At 37.2% G+C, this 20,664-nt stretch overlaps 4 protein-coding genes across 11 annotated transcripts; 2 read left to right on the top strand and 2 right to left on the bottom strand.

Moving 5' to 3' along the window:
* Positions 1–348: 348 nt before the first annotated feature.
* On the bottom strand, positions 349–6,713 carry LOC135678483 (uncharacterized). 8 transcript variants are annotated; one of them, XR_010514973.1, is made up of 7 exons: positions 6,548–6,710; positions 5,562–5,983; positions 4,976–5,281; positions 3,370–3,483; positions 1,985–2,064; positions 895–973; positions 349–789 (listed from the first exon to the last, which is right to left on the bottom strand). XR_010514973.1 is itself a non-coding variant. In XM_065191362.1 (3 exons), the coding sequence occupies exons 2-3, from the start codon at positions 5,958–5,960 to the stop codon at positions 4,451–4,453; spliced, it is 1,230 nt and encodes a 409-aa protein (XP_065047434.1). In that variant the 5' UTR covers positions 5,961–5,983; positions 6,548–6,713; the 3' UTR covers positions 3,815–4,450. The 8 variants fall into 8 exon arrangements, 1 of the variants encoding a protein (XP_065047434.1); XR_010514969.1 differs by having other exon boundaries at positions 1,360–3,483; XR_010514972.1 differs by having other exon boundaries at positions 1,985–3,483.
* Positions 6,714–7,637: 924 nt separating this feature from the next.
* Positions 7,638–12,268, bottom strand: LOC135678482 (monothiol glutaredoxin-S4, mitochondrial-like). Its single transcript, XM_065191361.1, has 7 exons — positions 12,129–12,268; positions 10,998–11,124; positions 9,637–9,843; positions 9,395–9,494; positions 9,189–9,255; positions 8,082–8,160; positions 7,638–7,997 (listed from the first exon to the last, which is right to left on the bottom strand). Exons 2-7 carry the CDS (start codon positions 11,058–11,060, stop codon positions 7,935–7,937), a joined length of 579 nt encoding a protein of 192 aa, XP_065047433.1. The 5' UTR covers positions 11,061–11,124; positions 12,129–12,268; the 3' UTR covers positions 7,638–7,934.
* Positions 12,269–12,495: 227 nt separating this feature from the next.
* Positions 12,496–15,742, top strand: LOC135678481 (protein OVEREXPRESSOR OF CATIONIC PEROXIDASE 3-like). The gene is made up of 4 exons (XM_065191360.1): positions 12,496–12,745; positions 14,365–14,700; positions 14,839–15,186; positions 15,424–15,742. Exons 1-4 carry the CDS (start codon positions 12,515–12,517, stop codon positions 15,571–15,573), a joined length of 1,065 nt encoding a protein of 354 aa, XP_065047432.1. The 5' UTR covers positions 12,496–12,514; the 3' UTR covers positions 15,574–15,742.
* Positions 15,743–17,028: 1,286 nt separating this feature from the next.
* LOC135680113 (uncharacterized protein At1g15400-like) lies at positions 17,029–17,376 on the top strand. Its single transcript, XM_065194100.1, has one exon. It carries the CDS (start codon positions 17,029–17,031, stop codon positions 17,374–17,376), a length of 348 nt encoding a protein of 115 aa, XP_065050172.1.
* The last annotated feature ends 3,288 nt before the right edge of the window (positions 17,377–20,664 follow it).

Genomic DNA, 20,664 nt, shown 5'->3' with positions numbered 1-20,664 from the left:
TGCTTTCAGTGCTCTATCAGTAACATAGGAGAAAATACTACTGGAACAATAAGCAAAATAATCATCTTCCTCGGTCACAATCAACCATCTCGAATTCCATGATATAGCAGTCAAGCAATAATGAACACAAATTATGCATGCAACATGAGGCAATCCCTCTCGTCATGCGAGCAATAATGCAAACAATAAGGACAAGCAATCATACAAACGATCTCACCGATCATTGCATTCAATTAGGTATGAAGCATGTAATTGTTCTCCCCCACGTTTGACTTCACTACCATGGCCAACACAATTAAATGATATAAAGCCACAACATATCACTGTCCTGAATCATATTGGAATTCCTGGAATCAGAACATAGAACACTGCATTGACCTAGAAACAGTACAAATTTAGATAGCTACTATTCATCATTTTGAGATGCAGTTCCCATGCCTGAGAAGTCCTTAACAATTGCACATCCATGGAAGCTCACAGATTCAGATCAACCACAGAGTTCAAGTCTACTACAAAAGGATGAAATAGATGTATGCACACTTCCCATGGATACAAACAGGTTTCAACAGGAACTCAATAATTCTTCACATCTAGAGCTTTTATAACTAGGACTACTCAGATTTGATCATAAACCATATTATTTGATATTGGCACGTAGAAGAAGCCATCAAGTGCTAGTGCAACTCCAAACATATTTGCTCCAGCAACTAGCATGTCGAGATTTTTTGGTCTGCAGATTACAATTTTCCATGATTGCAACACTAGTTCACCTCGTGCTTGCTATGACATCTGCAACAGTAGCCAATTGAATACATGGTAAGTTTAATGCGCTACACAGTTTTTATACTCTCTGCACAATATCACCGAAGAGAAAAAAGGAAAAAAAAAATTCACCTTTATGTCATATGTCAAAAATCAAATCAGATTCCTTCAAACTTCAGGCATTAGAGCGTACTCCCAGCGTTCTGAGCACCTGCAGATGATCCTTAATCTTGCAAGTTACTATACGTTAACATAAAAAACTGCCTTGTTATCAGACCATAATGAAAGACTTTAGCATTATATGTGCACAATTATATCAGGCTCTGCAATGGAAATGGTCATAAGAGCATTCTCTGAGTAACTGCAGACATTCTTAACTAGTTACTATTGGTTACAGCAAATCAAATTAACAAAAGTCAGCATGAAAAACATTTAAATCAGTATCTGTAAGAATGGGTTATACCACTAAGGTAGCTACAAGAACAACTTGTCTAGTGGAGATCAGTCATCTTCATTTTGGTGTATGTATATACTCCGTGATGCATTATTTATAAATTACTCATGATTTGGTTCCTAATCTAGGTCGACAGTCCATACCTACAACAGTTGATCAACCCAGCAACAAATGCATGATCAACCCAGCAGCAAATGCATGATTCCAACAATCACCATCATGCTCCAGGTTTGTGGCCAACTCATTTTATGATATCTTCCCTAATTGAAGCAACAAAGTCTATGATACCTAGTTGACAAAGAGGCCTAAAAAAAATAATAATTAGAATAAGCAAACAATAGTTCCAGAATTAATTCAGAAAATAGTGTTTCAACATATAAACTGCTGAAAATAATAACTATTGAATTTCCTTTATGCTAACTATTGCAAGAATGCAGAGGTGGAAAGATCTTGCATGTCATTTGAAGAAAAATATTATTTGAAAAGACTTAATCCATTACAAAATTCATGACTGTTTTTCCCGGAAGCAGACTTGTTGGAAGCTCACCACCTATCTGTTCATGTTACTCTTCAACCATATGTAACCAATTGTTTAGAGAAAAGTAAAATCAAGGTAGTAAAATGCAGATTATGAAAATATATAATATTCATAAATTAAAATAATGCATACACAATTAAACGGCTGACTTGAAATGAAATTCTGGTTTGTATTAAAATAATTAAGAAAATGAAATTCTGGTTAGTATTAAAATAATTAAGAACGTTGACCTTTTCTTTTGCCGGATACAGGACAGTTTCACATAACCAGTTTGTGCAATCACCCTATGCAAGACAAGACACGTATCCATCTGTATATATAAAAATAATTTCAGCAATGGAAATATAAGTAAAGCAATGTTCAGAAGATTTCTAGAGCTTGTGAATAGAGAAATATCACTGATGCAACACTTCTCCAAAAGCCCTAGTTGATTGATGAGGTTGCTCTGCTTGAAAACTTTATCATACCAGTGTCACCTAATGTTCAACAATTTAGGCCTTGTTTGATTGTTTAAGGGCAAGAGTGAAGTGTTGGATAACAACACTACTGTGGAGGCTATTAAGGATATAATGCTTGTTGGTTGGTAAATGTAAGTGGAAGACTAGGTTAAAGATATTATAGCAACAAGACAAAAGGCTGTATTATAGGTTTCCAGAGCTTTAAGGCTTATTATGCAAAGGTGAAAAGATAATAAATAGGATAATGGGAAGAGGAAAACATGTCAAGACAGCGATGGTTATCCTGGACCCAATCCAAGTACTCCAAACTCATTTTAGGGGATGAAGATGGCCTCATGCCACACACACACACTGTGGGAAACAAGAAACTTCAATGATTATATGATGTCCACGAGTAAAAGCTATTCCAAGAGAAATGACAACTAAAGAAATAAGATTCAAGTAAATAAATCTAGTTCACTGAGTCTAGACTAATAATACAACTCTCACTAGGGATTAGACATTGCTCATTTCTCATCACGAGTTAGTTCATGTCAAAATGCTAATCTTGTAAAGATGATACAAAATATTTGAGAATATGCCAGCAGTGGCTAATTCAAATATCATACTGTGACTTTACCCAAACACTTGGAATTGCATATTGATGATTCTACCTATGATTTGCATTACCTAAAAAACAAACAGTTGAAATTAATAAACAGACACTATACTAACATAACTGATACCTCATTCTTAATTTTACAATTTTGGAATTCCATGTCAAACAAGTTTTGCATGAACTGTCGTGTCATGTTCATAGCTTAGTCTCCTGTGTAAAATAAGCAGCATGGATATATTTTTATAGACTACGTTTTGCTTGTAATCCATATTACAGCAACATAATCCATATTACAGCAACAAGTAGACCACAATTATAAGCACGCCATGGAACATACATATGTTTACTAATAACAGGCATTATGCACACAATCAACAAGTTTATTAAAGATCAAATATAGATAGGATAGAAGGCTTAAATTAACAGTTTCACTTGTAAAGATTTTCTTAATATATTTCTGGTTAACTTCCTTGCATCATGCATGTATTACAGGCAGAAAATAAGCCTGAAATAGGAAGATATAACAGAAATAAAAGTACCAATAATCAAATATACTGACATATTCATAGGAATAAGATGGAAGTTTTGCCACACTGTTTGAAGTGTAAAAGCCATGACAACTCCATCATCAGAGACATAAGGAAGCAAAGCTTAGAAGCCTCCAACTTTGGCCCTGGAAGAGGCACAATAAGTGTCAATAATGTCCACAGAATGAAACATTTCACTGGAGTTAACCAAATGGATCTGCATTAATATTAGTGCAACACAGAGTCCACAGCTTCACACACTTATGATAGCCAATATCAACGAAAGCACCTAAAGGTATCACTAATTATCAACCATGGGAGATTCATATCCATTAAGTGAAGACCAAAAATGCCCATCCAGTATACCATTCAAGACAAACAACATAGAAACATTTTTCAAGCCAAAAATGCATCAATCAGATGGTACCAAAAATACATCCAGTATATGCTCATCAAGGATCTACAAAAGTATCCACATGCCACAAAATTAATCATTACATTATCAGAATCTTCTTTTTTTATACAATGAGCCTGCCAATATTACTGTAAGGACATTTTGGCTTCTACATAGACCGCAAGCTTCAAGTGTGTTAACCAATTTCAGCATAATTATGGTGTATTGAAGCAACACAGTTGACTATCCATCTTAAATTTATGGGCGGAAAGCATGAGATCAACAGCCTGATTCTGGATGTACACGTTGAGAGTAATTTCACATCCAAGGAGCAAAACAGATTTTTTCTAGGACATGAATTCACATTAACGAAGAAATTCCTTCACCAGACTGTTTTAATAGGTATACCAATATCTACTCTGACATGTATAGATATAGATATATGTTTTAATAGGGTTGCTCCAAAATGAGACTGCAATGAGTTACAAAGTGATAACCAAGTTCAGATTGAAAAAGATTTACTAAAAGATATTCCATATAGCTAAATATTTGTATACAAAATGATTTGCTACACAAAGTGACCTTTAAAGAGTGACTTGAATATTCAGTATGCAGCTACAATTTGATTCTCATCTTACATAAGAAACAAATGATTGAAACAATCCTGTGGCTAACTGGTAACTCCACATGTGCAAGATCTAAGCATATCCTCTGGTCAACTATGACATTGTGGTGGTCATTTCAGAATGCATCAAATTCCTTAGCTCCATTAAGTGTTCATCATTTGATATGTTTAGCATAAGACGCAAATTTGTCATCAATGCTTCCCGTTCCCAACTTATAGGGCCCAAAGCATGTAAAGCTATCAGACTGGACCGATATGCGTTCAACTCTAGCTGATGAATTTCTGCTTGTAACTCATCCTTTCTAGAAAGAGATAATTCTCTTTCCAGACCACAAGAAGTTTCAGCATGATCATAATGGTTATACAATTCTTTGGAAGGATAGGTTTCATGGTGCCAAGGTAACCTACATGGACTGCTGCCGACACTACAACTACCAACAGAGGATGAAGTACTTTCAGCATCATTAGATTCTGCACTCCTTACAAGACATTTTTGCTTATCTGAACTTGGTCTTCCCCTTCCCGACTCAATTTTAGAGGAAACAATTGTTCTGTTGTTTAAGCAAGTATGCATGCATTTTTCACCCATCACTCTTCCTTTGGAAGCAACAGCATCTACCTTTTCCAGACAATGTATTGGGTGCTCAGTAGATATTCTTTGATCCATCCCATTTTTTTCGGTTGCCCTTGTCTTTCTTCTAACATCATTGCACTTCTCAGCAGGAATATATATATCAAATGGCCTTTTCTTTGTTTCTCTTGAGATGAATCGTCTAGCTTTCTCAGGAAAATCATAATTTTCAATAGGAAAAAGGCTCTTTCCAGCAGAATTATCGATCTCCACACATGACTGAGGCAAGTGGTAACTGGACTTTCCTCCTCTTGACAGACTGCTTAGCATTGCACCATTTTGTACTCCAGAATCCTAATGGAAATAACAAGGATCATTAAGATGAACAACATGCAAATGTAAATACTCATATAGCATTGAGTACCAAAATAGCTATGGAACAAAAAGATTTGTGAAGGTTAAAGCAACTAAAAAGACTTGGACTATAACAGAAGAACAACTACACCAAGTTAACTTGGTGAAAATTGTGCATGTGAAATTTATACAAAAAATAATATAAAGATGCTAATAAAGCAATCATCATGCACATGGAGTTAGGAGCAATTTAATCGAGAATAAACACATATGATGCTACCTTATGAATCATCACCCACTTGTTGTCTTGCCAAGACAGCCGTCTCCTTAAGAGAGATTTGTCGGCTCTGATCTCCCTGGAGGATCCAAGGAGCCTAACAGAACAGTATTTCTTATCAACAACTACCAATATCTCAGCGAGCTTCCATGAATTGTTGTCGAAAACTTCAACAACATCACCAGATGTTGAATCCTTCAGGGTTCCGGCAGGTGGAGGGCAAGGTCTGATAGCTTTCCTTGGCACTCTGTCCACTGCCACACTGCCCTCCATCGGATACCCATCATATCTCACGGTATAGTAATGCCCATTGCCCGAGATGATCTCGGCACTCCGCCATGAGCCTGACGGAACCTCCCTCGGGCTCCAAACCTCCACCTTGTTCCCCTTCTTGAATCTCATGGCAGCCCCTCTTTTTCGAAACCCTACCAAACAAAACATTGAAAAATAATAATTAATACGAAGCAAATATAATCCGATGAGAAAAGAACGTATTTAACTCCTTAACCAAGCCACACGAAACATAGCCAAAATCACACAAAACAATATAAGGAAGAACTGATGTAATGGCTAAAAACAGAGGAAAGAAGGATAACGAAAATTTTGATTGATTAGATACTAAACACCATGAAAGATGACGCGCTTCCACAAATAATTACCTCAACCTTTTGCTAAACCAAAAACTGGCATGGACTCAAGCCACATCCACGAGTTCCGAGCCGCGAATTTCTTCGAATCCATTGAATGATCAAACCTCAATTGAGTCCAAGTTTGAAAAAACCACTAAAACCATTTTAAATAAATAAAAATATATACATCCAGACCTACATTAACGAACCTAAAAAAAATCATCAAGAAGCTAATACGAATCAAAGATCATAAAATGAGAAAACAATTGATTTACGGACCGCAAAACAAATCGATGAATGAAAGATGATCTCATCTCACAAACTAGCCATCAATCAAGCTACCAATAAAAGATCATCAACCTTGCAACAGACGACGAGATCGATCCACCGAAACCGGATTGTTCTCGAGAACTATTTTTCTTCTCTTGTGTTCTCTTCTCGCTGCCTTGTGTCGATTCTTTCCCACTTCCGCAACGAGAGAAATCCGAAAATAAAACTATGGGGAAAATATAAAAACGGAAGCGAAGGGGGGCTATCAAATCCGGATTGTTGCGTGCCTCTCAAATCCGCTCCTTGAGAATAGGTGTCAGCCGATCGCAGCCGTTTGATACGGAAAGGATCGGCCGATCGAACCGTCCGGATGAGGGGAAAGGAAAGATTAAATGGACGGCGAGTGATGATGATTCCAAGGACTAATCTAACCAGACGACGGCAAATTGCGATTGTTAAAGCATGATGAAGGCTCGGGAGACGTGCGCATCATTTTGGGTCAGTAGGAGGTGTGAAAACCGATGTTTCAAGAAAACGAATCGGAAAGTTGGAATTTATTTGGTTTTTTAGTTCCAATTAGTTCGATACGTTTGTTTTGACGACTTCAAAGACGCTTGAAGAACACATGAAGAACATGGCGTGCCGTGGTAGAACTATCATGATCTACGCGTTAATGATTCTGATTTAATGGTCTCATTGGTTGGCTTTGTTGGATGCAAAACTTATTCAGAAAAATTGTAGGCCAAGTGAGCAATTTAAGTTTCTCAAAATGCCTCTGCCAAACCACAACCGATGCAATCAAGATTTATAGTCATTTTAAACCGGATTTACCAGATTAACCAATGATATGATTTTTTTTTTTATCAATCAAAACTTCACATGTGAAATACCATATCATATCAATTATATATACATGTATATATATATATATATATATATATATACACATGTATATGTATACACATGTATACACACACACACATATATATATATATATATATATATATATATATATATATATATATATCAAATTTAATTATATCAACCAACAACACCTTTCTCATTCTGCTAATAAACAAATCAATGGTCAATCATACTACTCACCAGGACTGTTTTTAGAGGAAATCCGAGATAAGCCCACAAGAGATGAGCCTTTGAACTTCCTACAACACCAGAGAAGTAGCCTAAACCATGATAAAGTCCACTAACAAGAAGTGATGAAAGAGTCCCACAAACAACTTGCTGATGTTCTCATCTGACTTAAACAGGCAGACGAAGTAAGCTTTCACCAAGCGAGCTCATAGGTTAGACCAACTTGTTCCCGATGGCCGGAGCCATAACCATAGTTACATAGCAAAAACGAGAATTTCGTACTAGGAAAACAGTATCTGGCATAAAGATGCCAACAACTAGGAAGTCTGGAGCATTTAGATTAGCCTCTCAATTGCAGACAGTGGACCTGAATCAACAACCCCGCTCACTCCCTGCCTTGGTTGCCATTATGAGTGATGTCTGCCAGTAAATCCTTGAGTTCGCCTTTCTGAAGATAACAGAGACAGAACTTAAATGAAAGAAACCAAAAGAAAAGCAAAACGTCGGGGTATTGTAAGTTGAATATAACCACCTGATGCATATTAAGAACAATGTCAGATCCTCCTACAAACTCTCCTTTGATAAATACTTGGGGAAATGTTGGCCAATTGCTGCAATGTACCAGACAAACATAGAATAACAATTCCAGTGATTGCTTATTCCTCTTTTATTTTCTATGAAATGATATAAAAGAACAATGTTACTTGAGAATGAACCACTGACAAGTTATAACCACCAAAGCAATAATGGAAATTAGAAGAACAAATTTGAACAACTTTTACCTTGTTATATACGGTGTTTATATCTGTTGCCAATATGAGTTCCATAAAACTTAGCAGCATCCGATTCAGAGGACACCAATTCAGAGAAGCACACCAATCTTAAAATCTTTTTTAAGGGATTATATAATTCATGAACAGAATAAAGCACATTGGAAACCTATATGAAGCCATCTTTTTTTTCAGAAAGCATCATCTTTTCTGAAGCTGTCATTTAAAAAAAATTAAAAAATTTTCGTTACATTGATTAAATGACATACATGATGCTCACATGTGGACTCAAACCAGATACCTATCACTCGTGCAAGAATGCACTAACCAACCCAGATGTCTTAACAGAGACTAAATCATTTGAATGTTTAGTGTTGAAGCGGAACAAAAATCTTACTGATTGATCTTTGAAGGAATTCTTACAACTCCATTTTCTATAAAATAAACTTAGTTGCAGAAGCAACTTCTGATAAATAAACACACCATCCGCTAAAGAGAATAAAGTATCTGATTCCTGATTTGCCAGATAGCTTATCATATTATATGACATTCTATAGTAATCAAGTAATAGAATTTATAACATTAACATTGGTCGTAATATCATCTTTACAATATTTGCTGACATTTATTAGGATTTAGCAAAATAACTTGTAATTATAGGGGAAACAAGTTCTATTTCACGAGGCAAATTCTATTAATCTATTTGTTCCACTAAAAAACAACTCAAGTTAATGAAAAACCAAATGAAATAGCATCTCGGGACAGATCGGTATACCATAACACTGGCAATCATGACCAGAAATAGAATGCAAAGCATAAAAACTTCATGCATATAAAATTTGCTAACAAAATAGAGGGTGACAACTTACGTATAAGCTTTTACACTTTCTTTAAGCTTAAGATCTCCCAAAATATCTCTCGCCCTGATAGGGACACCTGAAAATATCCATTTAAAAGACATAAATCACAAGCCTAAAAAAAAAAAGAAAACAAAATGACTCATTTGAAACAGTTCTCAACTGCATAACTTTATTGTACTCTAGATGTCTAATGTATCAAACTCAAGGTATCTTACCATATTGTTGTAGGACCTTCACAGCCAATGCACTGAATCCACAGCGAGGGGCATCTGGCAGACCCTTCATATAAATCATGACTGGATTTTCCTTGACATCCTGCAAGAATATTGACTAAAACTGAACCAACGAAAAGTCTTACATCTGGAAATATCATTCATATATGAAAAATCAAATCACAGGTGATATTGAATTGCTTTTATGTTTATAAAATCATCTATTAACTTGCAAGTGTTAGCACCTGCTGCACAATATCTAGTATAGAGATGCCAGTATTTTTGTTTGTTGGCTGAAAGTCTTCGTGTGTATCAGGATCGCTGGTTATCCTTGTTGGGTATGTGCCAGAAGATGCAAAACCATTGGTGGGAAGATCTGCATTTACACCAGAATCAGCACTTCCCCTGGTTGAGTACTTCATCTGTTTCAGATAGGATGAACCAAATGCAACCTGCTCTTGCATGTTATCATAAACTGCATGATCAGATGTCTTGGATAATACAAATAAAAATAAAATAAAGCTGTATAACTAAACTGTAAATCTAAATTAGCTCAAAAAATAGAGATCAGAGTTAAAAAAACATAAATAATCAAATGGTAACAAATTGATTATGAAATAGAAACCATACATAATTAATTGTTAAGAGTCCACGATGTGTGCCACGAACAATAAAAAATATAAAAGATTTATAAACAATAAAATTTGAGAATTTAACCATAAGATTTTCTAAATTTGTCAAGCCTTTGCCACAACATAAAGAACTAGATTCGAGTTCTGGTAATGTTTCTGCTATAGATACAGATTAAGTATGAGCTGTAAGAAACTGAAGAATTAACATTTCAGATGACATATGAATCAAACTATGTCTTGCAGAACTCCTGAAGACCAAACAAAAACTCAGGAATATCAGAATTTAAGTGTTACCTGGTGCCATGAAATGGAAGTATGACGAAATTCAAAATATCAACAATGTGTGCATACACAAAACAGGTAAAGTGGTATCTCACTACTCAGCAGCACAAAGAGAAGACTAAAACAAAAGCATGTAAATCATTTTATAGAACATAGTGTATACGAGGAACACCAATATCCTCAGTATATGCCAGAAGCAAAACCATAGGTGGCAAGTGGGAACAAATAAACTGTAACATAGGGTCTAAGTTCTGGCTTCATAAAACGGTATATATGAAAGCTTTTGAATGTTAAAATGTTTGAGCAGAATATTACATTATATTATATACACCTTTATGAAAGGGAGAAGGCTGCAAACAAACTTTGCTGCCCTCATTAAAAAAAAAAAAAACTAATACTGTTCAAAAACTCCCCATCTGCATCTTGGAGGTCACATCTTAAGAATAAACCAGCTTTCTTTAATACCTTTTTATGACACTGATTTGCATAAGTAAGGCTGAAATTTTGCTATCATATCACGTGGACAAGTTTTCCAATTTCATGAACGTAAAACAATAGAGCCACCAAACATTTAAAATGCCAACTTGATATCTGTGAACTGAGTCAGCAAATATCTTTGCATAACTCATTTGCTAGTCTGCACATTAGGGGAAAGTGTAACCTTCAGGATTGAAGAAGCAATTTGGTCTTACCTTTGTGCTGTTAGAGGAACTGGTCATGGCCCTTAGGACCATGCTTGACAGTAATCTTGCCATTTGCCTAAAGAAAGATTGTCCACAACTCCCACGATAACAGTATTGACAATCCAAACAACTTGAGCTGCAAAACGAGAAAGGAAAAAAACAATGGAGTATCAGTGCAAAGAGCTTAGAACACAAACATGGTGTAGACGAAACCAGCAATTGCCAAAAACTGGATATTGGCTCATGACAAACACTTAGATTTCTTATTAAATTATTCAAGTAATAACAGCCACAATCAACATGTATTAAAATAAAATATTCTATCCTGTACAGAGTATCCCAGTGAATCAGTCCATTATGTAGCTAGCCTTTACCACAAAAGTGACAAAAGACAGAAAATAACTTGTGAATACATTAAAAAAAAACATTTTTCATGAAGATATAAAATCAAATGATAAGCAAAGAAACGGTATTTTTTTTTTTCTTTTACATCTCTTGCATGTCCATGCTTGAAGATTGCATGAAAGAGAGGAAAGCATTAATTTTATAAAGGATAGCCTGTGCAATAACCGGAGATTAATGGGAAGTACAATCCTACATGCAATTAAAGTCTAAATTGTATAAAAAGCAAAAAAAAAGGAGCCTTCCATGATGGTTTGCAATAGGAAAGATCATGAAAGCTTGACATGGGCTAAAGGCTCTAAAAACACTATGATAGACCTCCAAAATATAACGTGCGCTTATTCATAAACCAGTCAACAGTTAAACAACAGCAATCTAACTGATCTAACTCTTGACGATAGCTCCTTCCAATAGGAACACGAAAGAGACTTGAATCCAAAGCTACCCATCATCTTCTGCCCATTGTCTCATGCAAATGGCCTCGGTTAATTTTCTTTCTCGAAGAACAGTGCAAAATTAAGCAGATTGCCAAAATGAATGGGTCGGTAACAAACTATCTCGAAAGAATGACAGAACTACCAATTCGTCAATCCCTTTCAATTTATAATACAGTGATCAAGATCAACAATTGCAGTTTCGGTTACACGTGTCGAAGAGGAAGAAGAAGATGAATAAGGAAGAAGAGGAGAAAGAAGAGGAGAAGAAGGAAAAGAAGAGGAGGAGGAGGAGGAGGCGTACCGGAGAGGCCGGCGACGGGTGAAACCTCCTCGCGGCCTCCTCGACGAACCCTAATTAAAAGGACAAAAAAAGAGAGAATAATATATTGTTAAAAAATATGATCAAATAATATGTAGGTTTAAGTTAGATATTATTGGGTTACTGTCCACCTTCGGCAGTCTCTTTTATGGAACAGTTAATGCGGACTTCAGCTGACCTAAAATGACATATTATTGTCCTCGTTCTAATTTGCCTGTTCCAATAAATCCGTCAAAATAAGCATGGAAGAAGACCGTGGGTCGGGTCGGACCGGCTTATTGGGCCCAATTATCGCCCGCGTCGGCCTCTTCCAAAGGAATCCCGGCGATAAAAGGGTCGCGGAGATAATTTTGCTCGCTCGGGCGGTCATGGCGGCATCCGCTTCGACGCCCGCCATGGCCTTAGGGGTCTCGTCGGCAGCCCTCCGATGCAGAACGACGAGCAGGCTGCCTCTCCTGGTTGGCTCCTCGGAGCAGCTCCCCTCATCGGCGGCACGTCCGCGCCCGCGCCGCTCCTTCCAATCCCTCGTCGCCTTCTCTCGGCGCAGGAAGAGCAGCTCGGGGCTCGCCAAAACTAAGGAAGGTCCTCCCAGGCGTAAGGTACGGTTTCCTCCCCTTCCGGCTCGGGATCGCCGGCTCTTGACGTGCTTCTTCGAAGTATTATTTTACTTGGATTCTTCAAGTTTTTGCGCCTTGGTAAACTTAGGCACAACACAATTCAACCCCTCGGAACACAAAAATTGGATCTTTATTCTACTTATGTTACCATCCCGAAGTGTTGGAAACCATTTAGAGTTCAGATAGAATAATGGTATAAGTGATTTACCTGATACGCTTGTACATGGCCGAGAAGGGTTTCAGCTTTTCCATGTATCATAAGATAATTAAGTTATGGTACTTGAATTTAGGTTGTTGAATTCTGGGAGTTGTCCCGTTGTTGGATTATTCGGATGTTGAAGTGTTGGACACTTTGAAGCATGTAACGAGGTCTGGAAATATCAAACGAGAAGGATGCTCTCATGGGTTCCATTTAGTAAGTGGGATTTCATCCTAAGGACCTGAGATTGTAGTGTATTCAGGGATTGCTACGTAAATTCGTTCTTTCACACCTCAAAGTGTTTATCGAAGTACAGTGACAGACATTCTCTTCCACTTTGAACTCCTCGTGTTAGATTCTATGCTTTGCCGATCATTATTCATAAAGGCATTTGTACTAAAAGTAATCTCCATCCATATCTTTGCAACCATGCAATGCAAGAATTTTCTCCTTGGGTGATCTTCGATTAACATCCGTGTTATTTACATCTTCTGAGTCTAGCACCATCCAAAGTTCATTTGCTTTTGTGCTTCTCATTTCTCCATCAGGTTTACAGTTAAGAAGGTACCACCATAATTGGTCACAAGAGAAAGATAAATGAAAAAAAGAGAATGACAGAAAATTGGATTAAACACCCAAGGATAAGGTGAAATCTCATAGAAATGTGGGAAAGAGTTCATTGTACAAAGGAATCACTCCCAAATTACATGTAGGTAGTTGTAGAGAAGGTGAAATGGAACAATTAATGATATGATCACATATAGCTGTTTATGCACTCAAATCTTAGCAAATCCTCTTCATGTCCAACAATCAATTAAGTTACTGGTGAGCCCCCACTTGCACCACTTGTTTCCTTGCTTCATTTTGGAAGACCTTGTAAGTGCTAGACCGAGCTCTGAAAATGTCGCATATGTCAGATTGGTTTTCTATCTTTATCTGCTTATTTTGGGCATTGGATACTTTTTCTTGAAATTTCTTTGTTCCAAAGAATTCATCTGGTATATGCATCTTATGCTCATCAACCAAAATCACATAGTTATTTCTACTGTTTCTATGCGCAAACATTGTTTTTGTTTTTAAGACATCTATTATTAGTAATTACTTTTATAATCATGTCATTTACAAATAATTTGCAAAAGACATCCATCTGGTTGAGCTGCAGCAGTAAGGATCAACGGACTGTGTTTTTGTTATTGATGTTAAGTCTTCATTCTTTGGCTTCATGGGATTTTGACATGCACCACCATGGATTTTTGTTAAGAGTTTTTTTTTTTTTTTTTCGTTTCATGCTATTCAGCCAAAGTTTATGTTTCTATTGAGGGACCAGTGGCGTAAATTGGGTAATATGCATGAGCAAGTTATGTATGTTTAACTTCTCATATTGACAGAAATTTATTGTCAGTCAACAGAGCAAAATAATGATTGGGCTGGAGATGATATTGATGAAGATGCTTTTGAGGCACTTTTCAGCCAACTGGAGGAAGATTTGAAAAATGATAACCTTCTGAGTGATGATGTTGATGATGACATAAGTGAAGAAGATTTGGCTAGGCTAGAACTAGAGTTAGAGGAAGCACTAGGGGTTGGAGATAATGATGATATTTCTGGAATTTCACCAAGTTCTGGTCATTTGGGCAGTGATGAGGATGATGAGTATGAAGACAGAAGACCAAAGCTTAAGAATTGGCAGATGCGGAGACTGGCACGTGCTTTAAAGATTGGTAGGCGTAAAACTAGCGTAAGTGTCTTACTATGAATACCAATTTATTATGAATAGCATAAGATCGCATGCAATGAAGATTTTGTCTAAACAATAGTTAATATGGTTCCAAGATACTCATTATTTCATCGTTTATCATGGTATTTTTCTTTGCAGATTAAAAGTCTTGCTGCAGAACTTGGGCTAGAAAGGGCTTTTGTCCTCGGATTCCTTCGTGATCCACCTCCAAATCTTTTGCTTATGTCTGCTTCTTTACCTGATGAAATCAAACAGACAAGTGAACCTTCAAGCGAGTCCTTAATGGGTGACACCACACATACACCTGAACCAGAAAGCAAGCTTTTGGAATCTCCTCCTGCTATAGCGACGGATGATGTACAAAGCAAGCCTGCTAAAGAACTTCCTGTTCACGTAATGCGAACAAGGTGGTTGGCACAGAAGAGACTGAAGAAAGTGCATATCGAAACATTAGAAAGAGTTTACTCGCGAACAAAACGTCCGACTGTGAGTAACTTGCTAAAATACCTTTGTATTTAAGACATTCAATGTAGACAGTATCACGCGAAATAACTTAGGTAGCCCTTTGTAGTTGGAAGCTTGTCACCAAACTATAATGCTGAAATTCTCCTCTTTTTTCGGTTCACTTATGCATCCAATCTGTAAACAGGCATGACGATTAGGATCGGTACATCTTGGTATTACTGTCTTATCGCTAATTGGTTTCTGTGCTATGCAATACAGAATGCAATGATCAGCAGTATAGTACATGTAACAAATCTTCCATGGAAGAGAGTGCTGAAGTGGTTTGAAGAGAAGCGACTCGAGGATGGAATTCCTGATCATCGTGCTCCATATCGGCGGTCTTCGCCTGGGACCATCTCCGCTGGTTGATCAGAAGTTTTACTCCAGGAAACTTTTGTAACTTTCCTCTGAAATCTGTTATACTGCTCATTAGCTCTTTTAAGAGTCCAAGTTCCTAGAGTAGCTGTTCACAAACTTTTGCAGGGCCTGTATATCTGTTTCCTTCAAGCACGCAATGCTTTGAGAAGCTTGTTTTGCATTTTTAGTTTATTTATATTGCTTTTTTTTGCCTTAAATGATGGATTAAGATCTTGAAGTTCAATTAAATGCAGTTGAATCAAGGGCTAAGCTTGGTTAACATGCTCCATTCTCTAAACATTCTTACATATCTGCTTCCTACTATAGTTTGAGTACAGGAATTTGCATATGTGCATTTTGAAGCTCCTTGAGAAAATCCATCGTCTCTGTAGGTTTAATCAGAGATTGTCAAAGGGATCTGGTTCTTGTCCTACTAACATGCATGGTGGTGAAGTGGGAGGTAAAGGTCTCTCTTTTTCAATTACCATAATCAGCTCAGCATATGAAATAAGTTGTAGCAGACACATTTACAAGGATCTGGTGGAATAATTTGCCTGATCCTGCTGCTTTCTTTGGGTGGGTGATGCCTCCTCTTTCCAATGTTAAGTTGAATAATTCAACGAGTCAAATATTCAAACCCAACTTTGAATGTCAAGTTGTGCTTCACATTGTCAGCTTTGATCTGATCCTTTTCCAGCTTGTACAATATTCTCTCCATTCTCCTCCCATCTGAACTTGACTAGTCCAAGTCCCAAAGTGTCCATTCGTTATCAGGGAATCTATAAACAAAGAAAATTAGCTCATTTCAATGCACATATAAGTGTGTTGATCGATGGCCTTTTCTTTTCTTCTTCCCTCTGATTCTGAGAAAGGGAGTTAGGTTTCAGATATGGTCTGCCCTTCACCTTCACAGGATTGACTCTTGGCCTCTTGTGAAGTCAGTGCCCTAAAACTATTGCAACATGAAGGGGGACCATTACGTTTCTTTGGACACTAAGAGAATTCTTCATGTAATGACAAGTTTACCTTCTTTAGCACACCAACCAAGACAATTAGGCCAAGTGATGCAGCAAGATTGCTTGGTCGGCAAGTGGATCTTGTCTTCATGCATATCCTATAGGAACCTACCCAAGAATGCTTATCCCCTCTATCTAACTTAAAATATGTCTCATCTAATAACGAAGAACACTCTTCTTCTACTTTGGACGGCGGATCCATGTTGGAGTGGGTCGATGCAGGGACCGCCATTGGCCAAAGGAAAGCCGGAGGTCAACCAAAGGAAGTCACGTCAATCGCTACATTAATAAGATACGTGAATCCTCCATGACAGCATCGGATTGCACCGTTTCCGTGGATCTCTTCATCTTCTCCTTCATCATCCGCCGTTTCCTTCTCCGGCCTCCTCCTATTTATTAGCGGAACTACCGAGAGAGCGATTGAGAGAGAGAGAGAGAGGGGGGGGAGAGGATGGCAGAGCTACAAAGATCTGCGACGACGTTCAGGAGGTCAGGTTCATCAGGGCTGGTGTGGGATGAGAGGTTGTTCTCCGAGAAGAAGAAGGAAAAGGAGGAGGAGGAGGAGAAGGAGGAGGAAGGAGCCGAAGAAATCAGGGAACTGAAGCACTCGAAGAGCGTAGGGTCGACCCGCCGAACGATGGGACGCAACCGCAGCACCGGCGACGGCAGGCACGCCTTCCGTGCAGGTGTCCTCCCGCCGAACGTCGACCCGCCATCTCCTAAGGTCCCTCGTTGCCTTTGCTGTGGATTCTTCGGCAAGCGCGGATTGGCAAGGCCGTCGAAGCCAAGAAGCCAGTGAGCCTGGCGGCCACCATGACCAACCTTCATGCTGCTGCTGCTTCTCCTTCTTCTTCTTTGTCAACAGACAATAGTATTTTGTCATGTAATTGTTGTTCCAAGGCCGATTAATTCTGTACAGATGACAAAGATTGCAGTCTGTGTCACCCTGAAATCTCGAGTCATTGAGATAAGCAAATAGGAATTAGACTCTTTTCTTCCTTGCAGTTCATCCTCTGAATCCTGAAGCCAAAGGAAACATAGATGAGATGTTGGGTTCTCTCATTCTTCTGTGTCTATAACTTTGTCTGAATTCACCGATTATTAACAACCCTTTTATTCTTTTGCTACAGAGAATTGAATTCAGCAGATAAAAGAATGAATGAAATAGATGTGACCACAACGTGATCATATGTGCCACATCCTGCGATCACTAATGTTGAGCCGCCCATCGTTGACTGTTTCCTTGATGGACACTGCGTATTAGTTGGACTAAATCATCTTTGGAAACTGTGATGCCGACTCTATAAAAGAATAGAATTTCTACGCCTTTTGATTTGTTCCAAATTATACCATCATTTTAGCTTTTTTCTTTTAGTCCAGAAATCAATTTTCTGATCCATTATACTTTTGCCAGAAGATCAACTACTGCATCATTTATTATTTTACAGATATAAAAAATGGATGGGTACGTTGACTAATCATTTATTATCGTATCTTAGATTCAATGCAATAGGAATAATATCTACTTTTCAATTGATATATATAATTCTACATAAGAGGAATTTATATGTTATTGGGGGAACCCCATAATTACATACATATATATACATATACATGTACATATACATATACATATAAAATTCTACACGAGATATTTATTATCGTATCATTTATACATATACATGTATTTATATACATGTATATATATATATATATATATATATATATATATATATATATATATATAATTCTACACAAGAGGAATTTATATGTTATTGGGGGAAACCCCTATTATTTTCCTTTAAAAAATTATGTGCCATATCTATTAACTTCAACAGTTTTGTTGTTTCTTCATGTGAATTGGCTTTCCTACATCATCACTCTTTGTATAAGGCTAGTTATATGCATGTACATGTGTCTGCAAAAAGAGAACAAATTAAATGATTAAGAAACAAATCTAGTAATATATTATTTATTTGCTTATCAACCAATTGTCAGTATCAAAATGCTTCATCTTTCAACTCATCAGCTCAAGTTCTTTTAACATTGGGTGGAGATTGATAGAAAACATCAAACAATTGGAGGATGCAGAACTCCCCATCAAATAACATGATTTTAATGTAATTCTCAATCTCACTCTCTTGTTATGATGTGTTTTGGTGGGTGCATGGATGCTTTGAAGATCCTGCATTGTAAGCAGTTTACATATATCATAATATTAATGGAAAAGAAAATTATATTTAAGGTCCATCTATGTAACTATGACAAATATTAATAACTATTATTACAAGCACTATTTAAGATTATGTTTTAGATCAGAAGTAAGACATTTGATGATCAAGTGTACATCACTGTGACTACTCATCTAAGTAAAACATAATACACTCTGATAAACCAAGAAACCACTTCAGTCATCCAAAACATGATGATGCTGTCTTAATCTAGATTAGCTACCAAGCAATATTCCCTGGGTCCTGTGATCCAAGGTCACTATCTACTATGAGCCATTCAATTAATTTGGAGTGCAACCCAAAACAAAATTCCATTAAGGTGCAACAAAAGGTCCAAGTGGCTTGTATGATGCTTGCTTTTGCAGTCAGGAATCATTTAGTGCTAATAGTAACCACACTGTGGGGCTTTAAACAAGGATTTATAGTTTTACTTACCAACAGTGGTTAATGCACAGCAAGATGCAGTATTAACAGTGGCAGTCACATGGAATTATATGATTAAACATTTTTAAGGAGTATAAACAAAGAACATACTTTGGCACGACGATAAGAAGTTTGCTACTTTGCGACTAAAGAGTAAGTCATCTTTGACAGTGAGACACCTAATTAAAACCGACTTTACTGATCAAACCTCAGAGATGGAAGCGCATAAAAGTTAGAAGAAAGGAATCAGATTCACAGCCGCATAAAACAAGAAGGCTAGGTTAATCTTGTGGAGAAAGGAAAGAGAAAAACAATGTAAAAAAAGTAAAAAGCTTGTCACAGATGGAGCACAAGAAACACAGGATGCAGTCCCTTCTGCACCAAGTAGAATGGGTTTCCTAAATAGAATACACTAAGCATACAATGTGAGGGAAAGAACATAAATGCTCTGTGGATTGACACATGCACCCCCTCTAGAAAGAGACTTGAGAGCTCTGGCTAATAGCAAAATCTAGCATCCATGTTTCTTGACATAAGAGAGGGGAGACAAATATGGGTGGTTTCTTGTTCAGGATGCATGATTCTTAATTACATGCCATGCATTATGAATGCCAGCCTCTAATTTCTACTCCAAAGTAGAATAGAAAGAGCTTAAAAAAAATTCTGAAAAAATATTCTTCACTCTCCTCTTTTCTTCATGAACTAGAACATGGTGCAACCATTAAACCATACCATATGAACATTGAAAGAAGAAACCTAAATGAAGAAACTGGGCCTGCCATGCATAAATTCCACAACCATTGTGGTACAGCTAAAACAAGGAAGAGCAGCTAGAGATCAGTAATGTACCAAATGAAGTTGAAAACAAAAGGAGAGCTCCACAGGCCAAAGTAATTATATCAACCGGAGACTGCATGGTTGTTCATCTTTGTTCCTTCCCATCTTCCATCCATTCTGCTTTCTTCTCTTCCTTGCATCTGCTTTCTGAGGGCTTGAGAGCAGCAGAAATGGGAGCTGCTTTCAGACCAAAACAATATCATTTCCTAGATGTTATCTCTTCATATTGCTTTGGACTGAAGGGAGCTCCTATTTCTTCTGGTTTTCTTTGTTGATGCTGTATAATTCTTTCAGCAAATTCTGTGATCTACATTGGTTGTCTTTCTGTAAATTTGATTCTCCGGTAAGTTGCTTCTTATTCATTCCTCTTCTTTTTGCAGATTATTTGAAGCTAAATGTTTTTTTACCAATTCTATTTACATGATAAATCCCAAGAGCCATATGAAACTAGTTGTGAAAATTACGCAGCAAAATTTTGGATAGTCTATAAGTAATTTTATCTTTTATAACATTATTATGTGCATTACTTAAACTGGTTTAGCTTCTTGCTTATTTCTATCAGTTGATGCAAGATATAATTGTTCTGAGAAGTAGAC

The sequence above is a fragment of the Musa acuminata genome, chromosome BXJ1-7 (genome assembly GCF_036884655.1).
Source record: "Musa acuminata AAA Group cultivar baxijiao chromosome BXJ1-7, Cavendish_Baxijiao_AAA, whole genome shotgun sequence".
In the NCBI taxonomy this organism is placed as follows: domain Eukaryota; kingdom Viridiplantae; phylum Streptophyta; class Magnoliopsida; order Zingiberales; family Musaceae; genus Musa; species Musa acuminata.
This window is presented reverse-complemented; position numbering and strand designations above follow the sequence as displayed.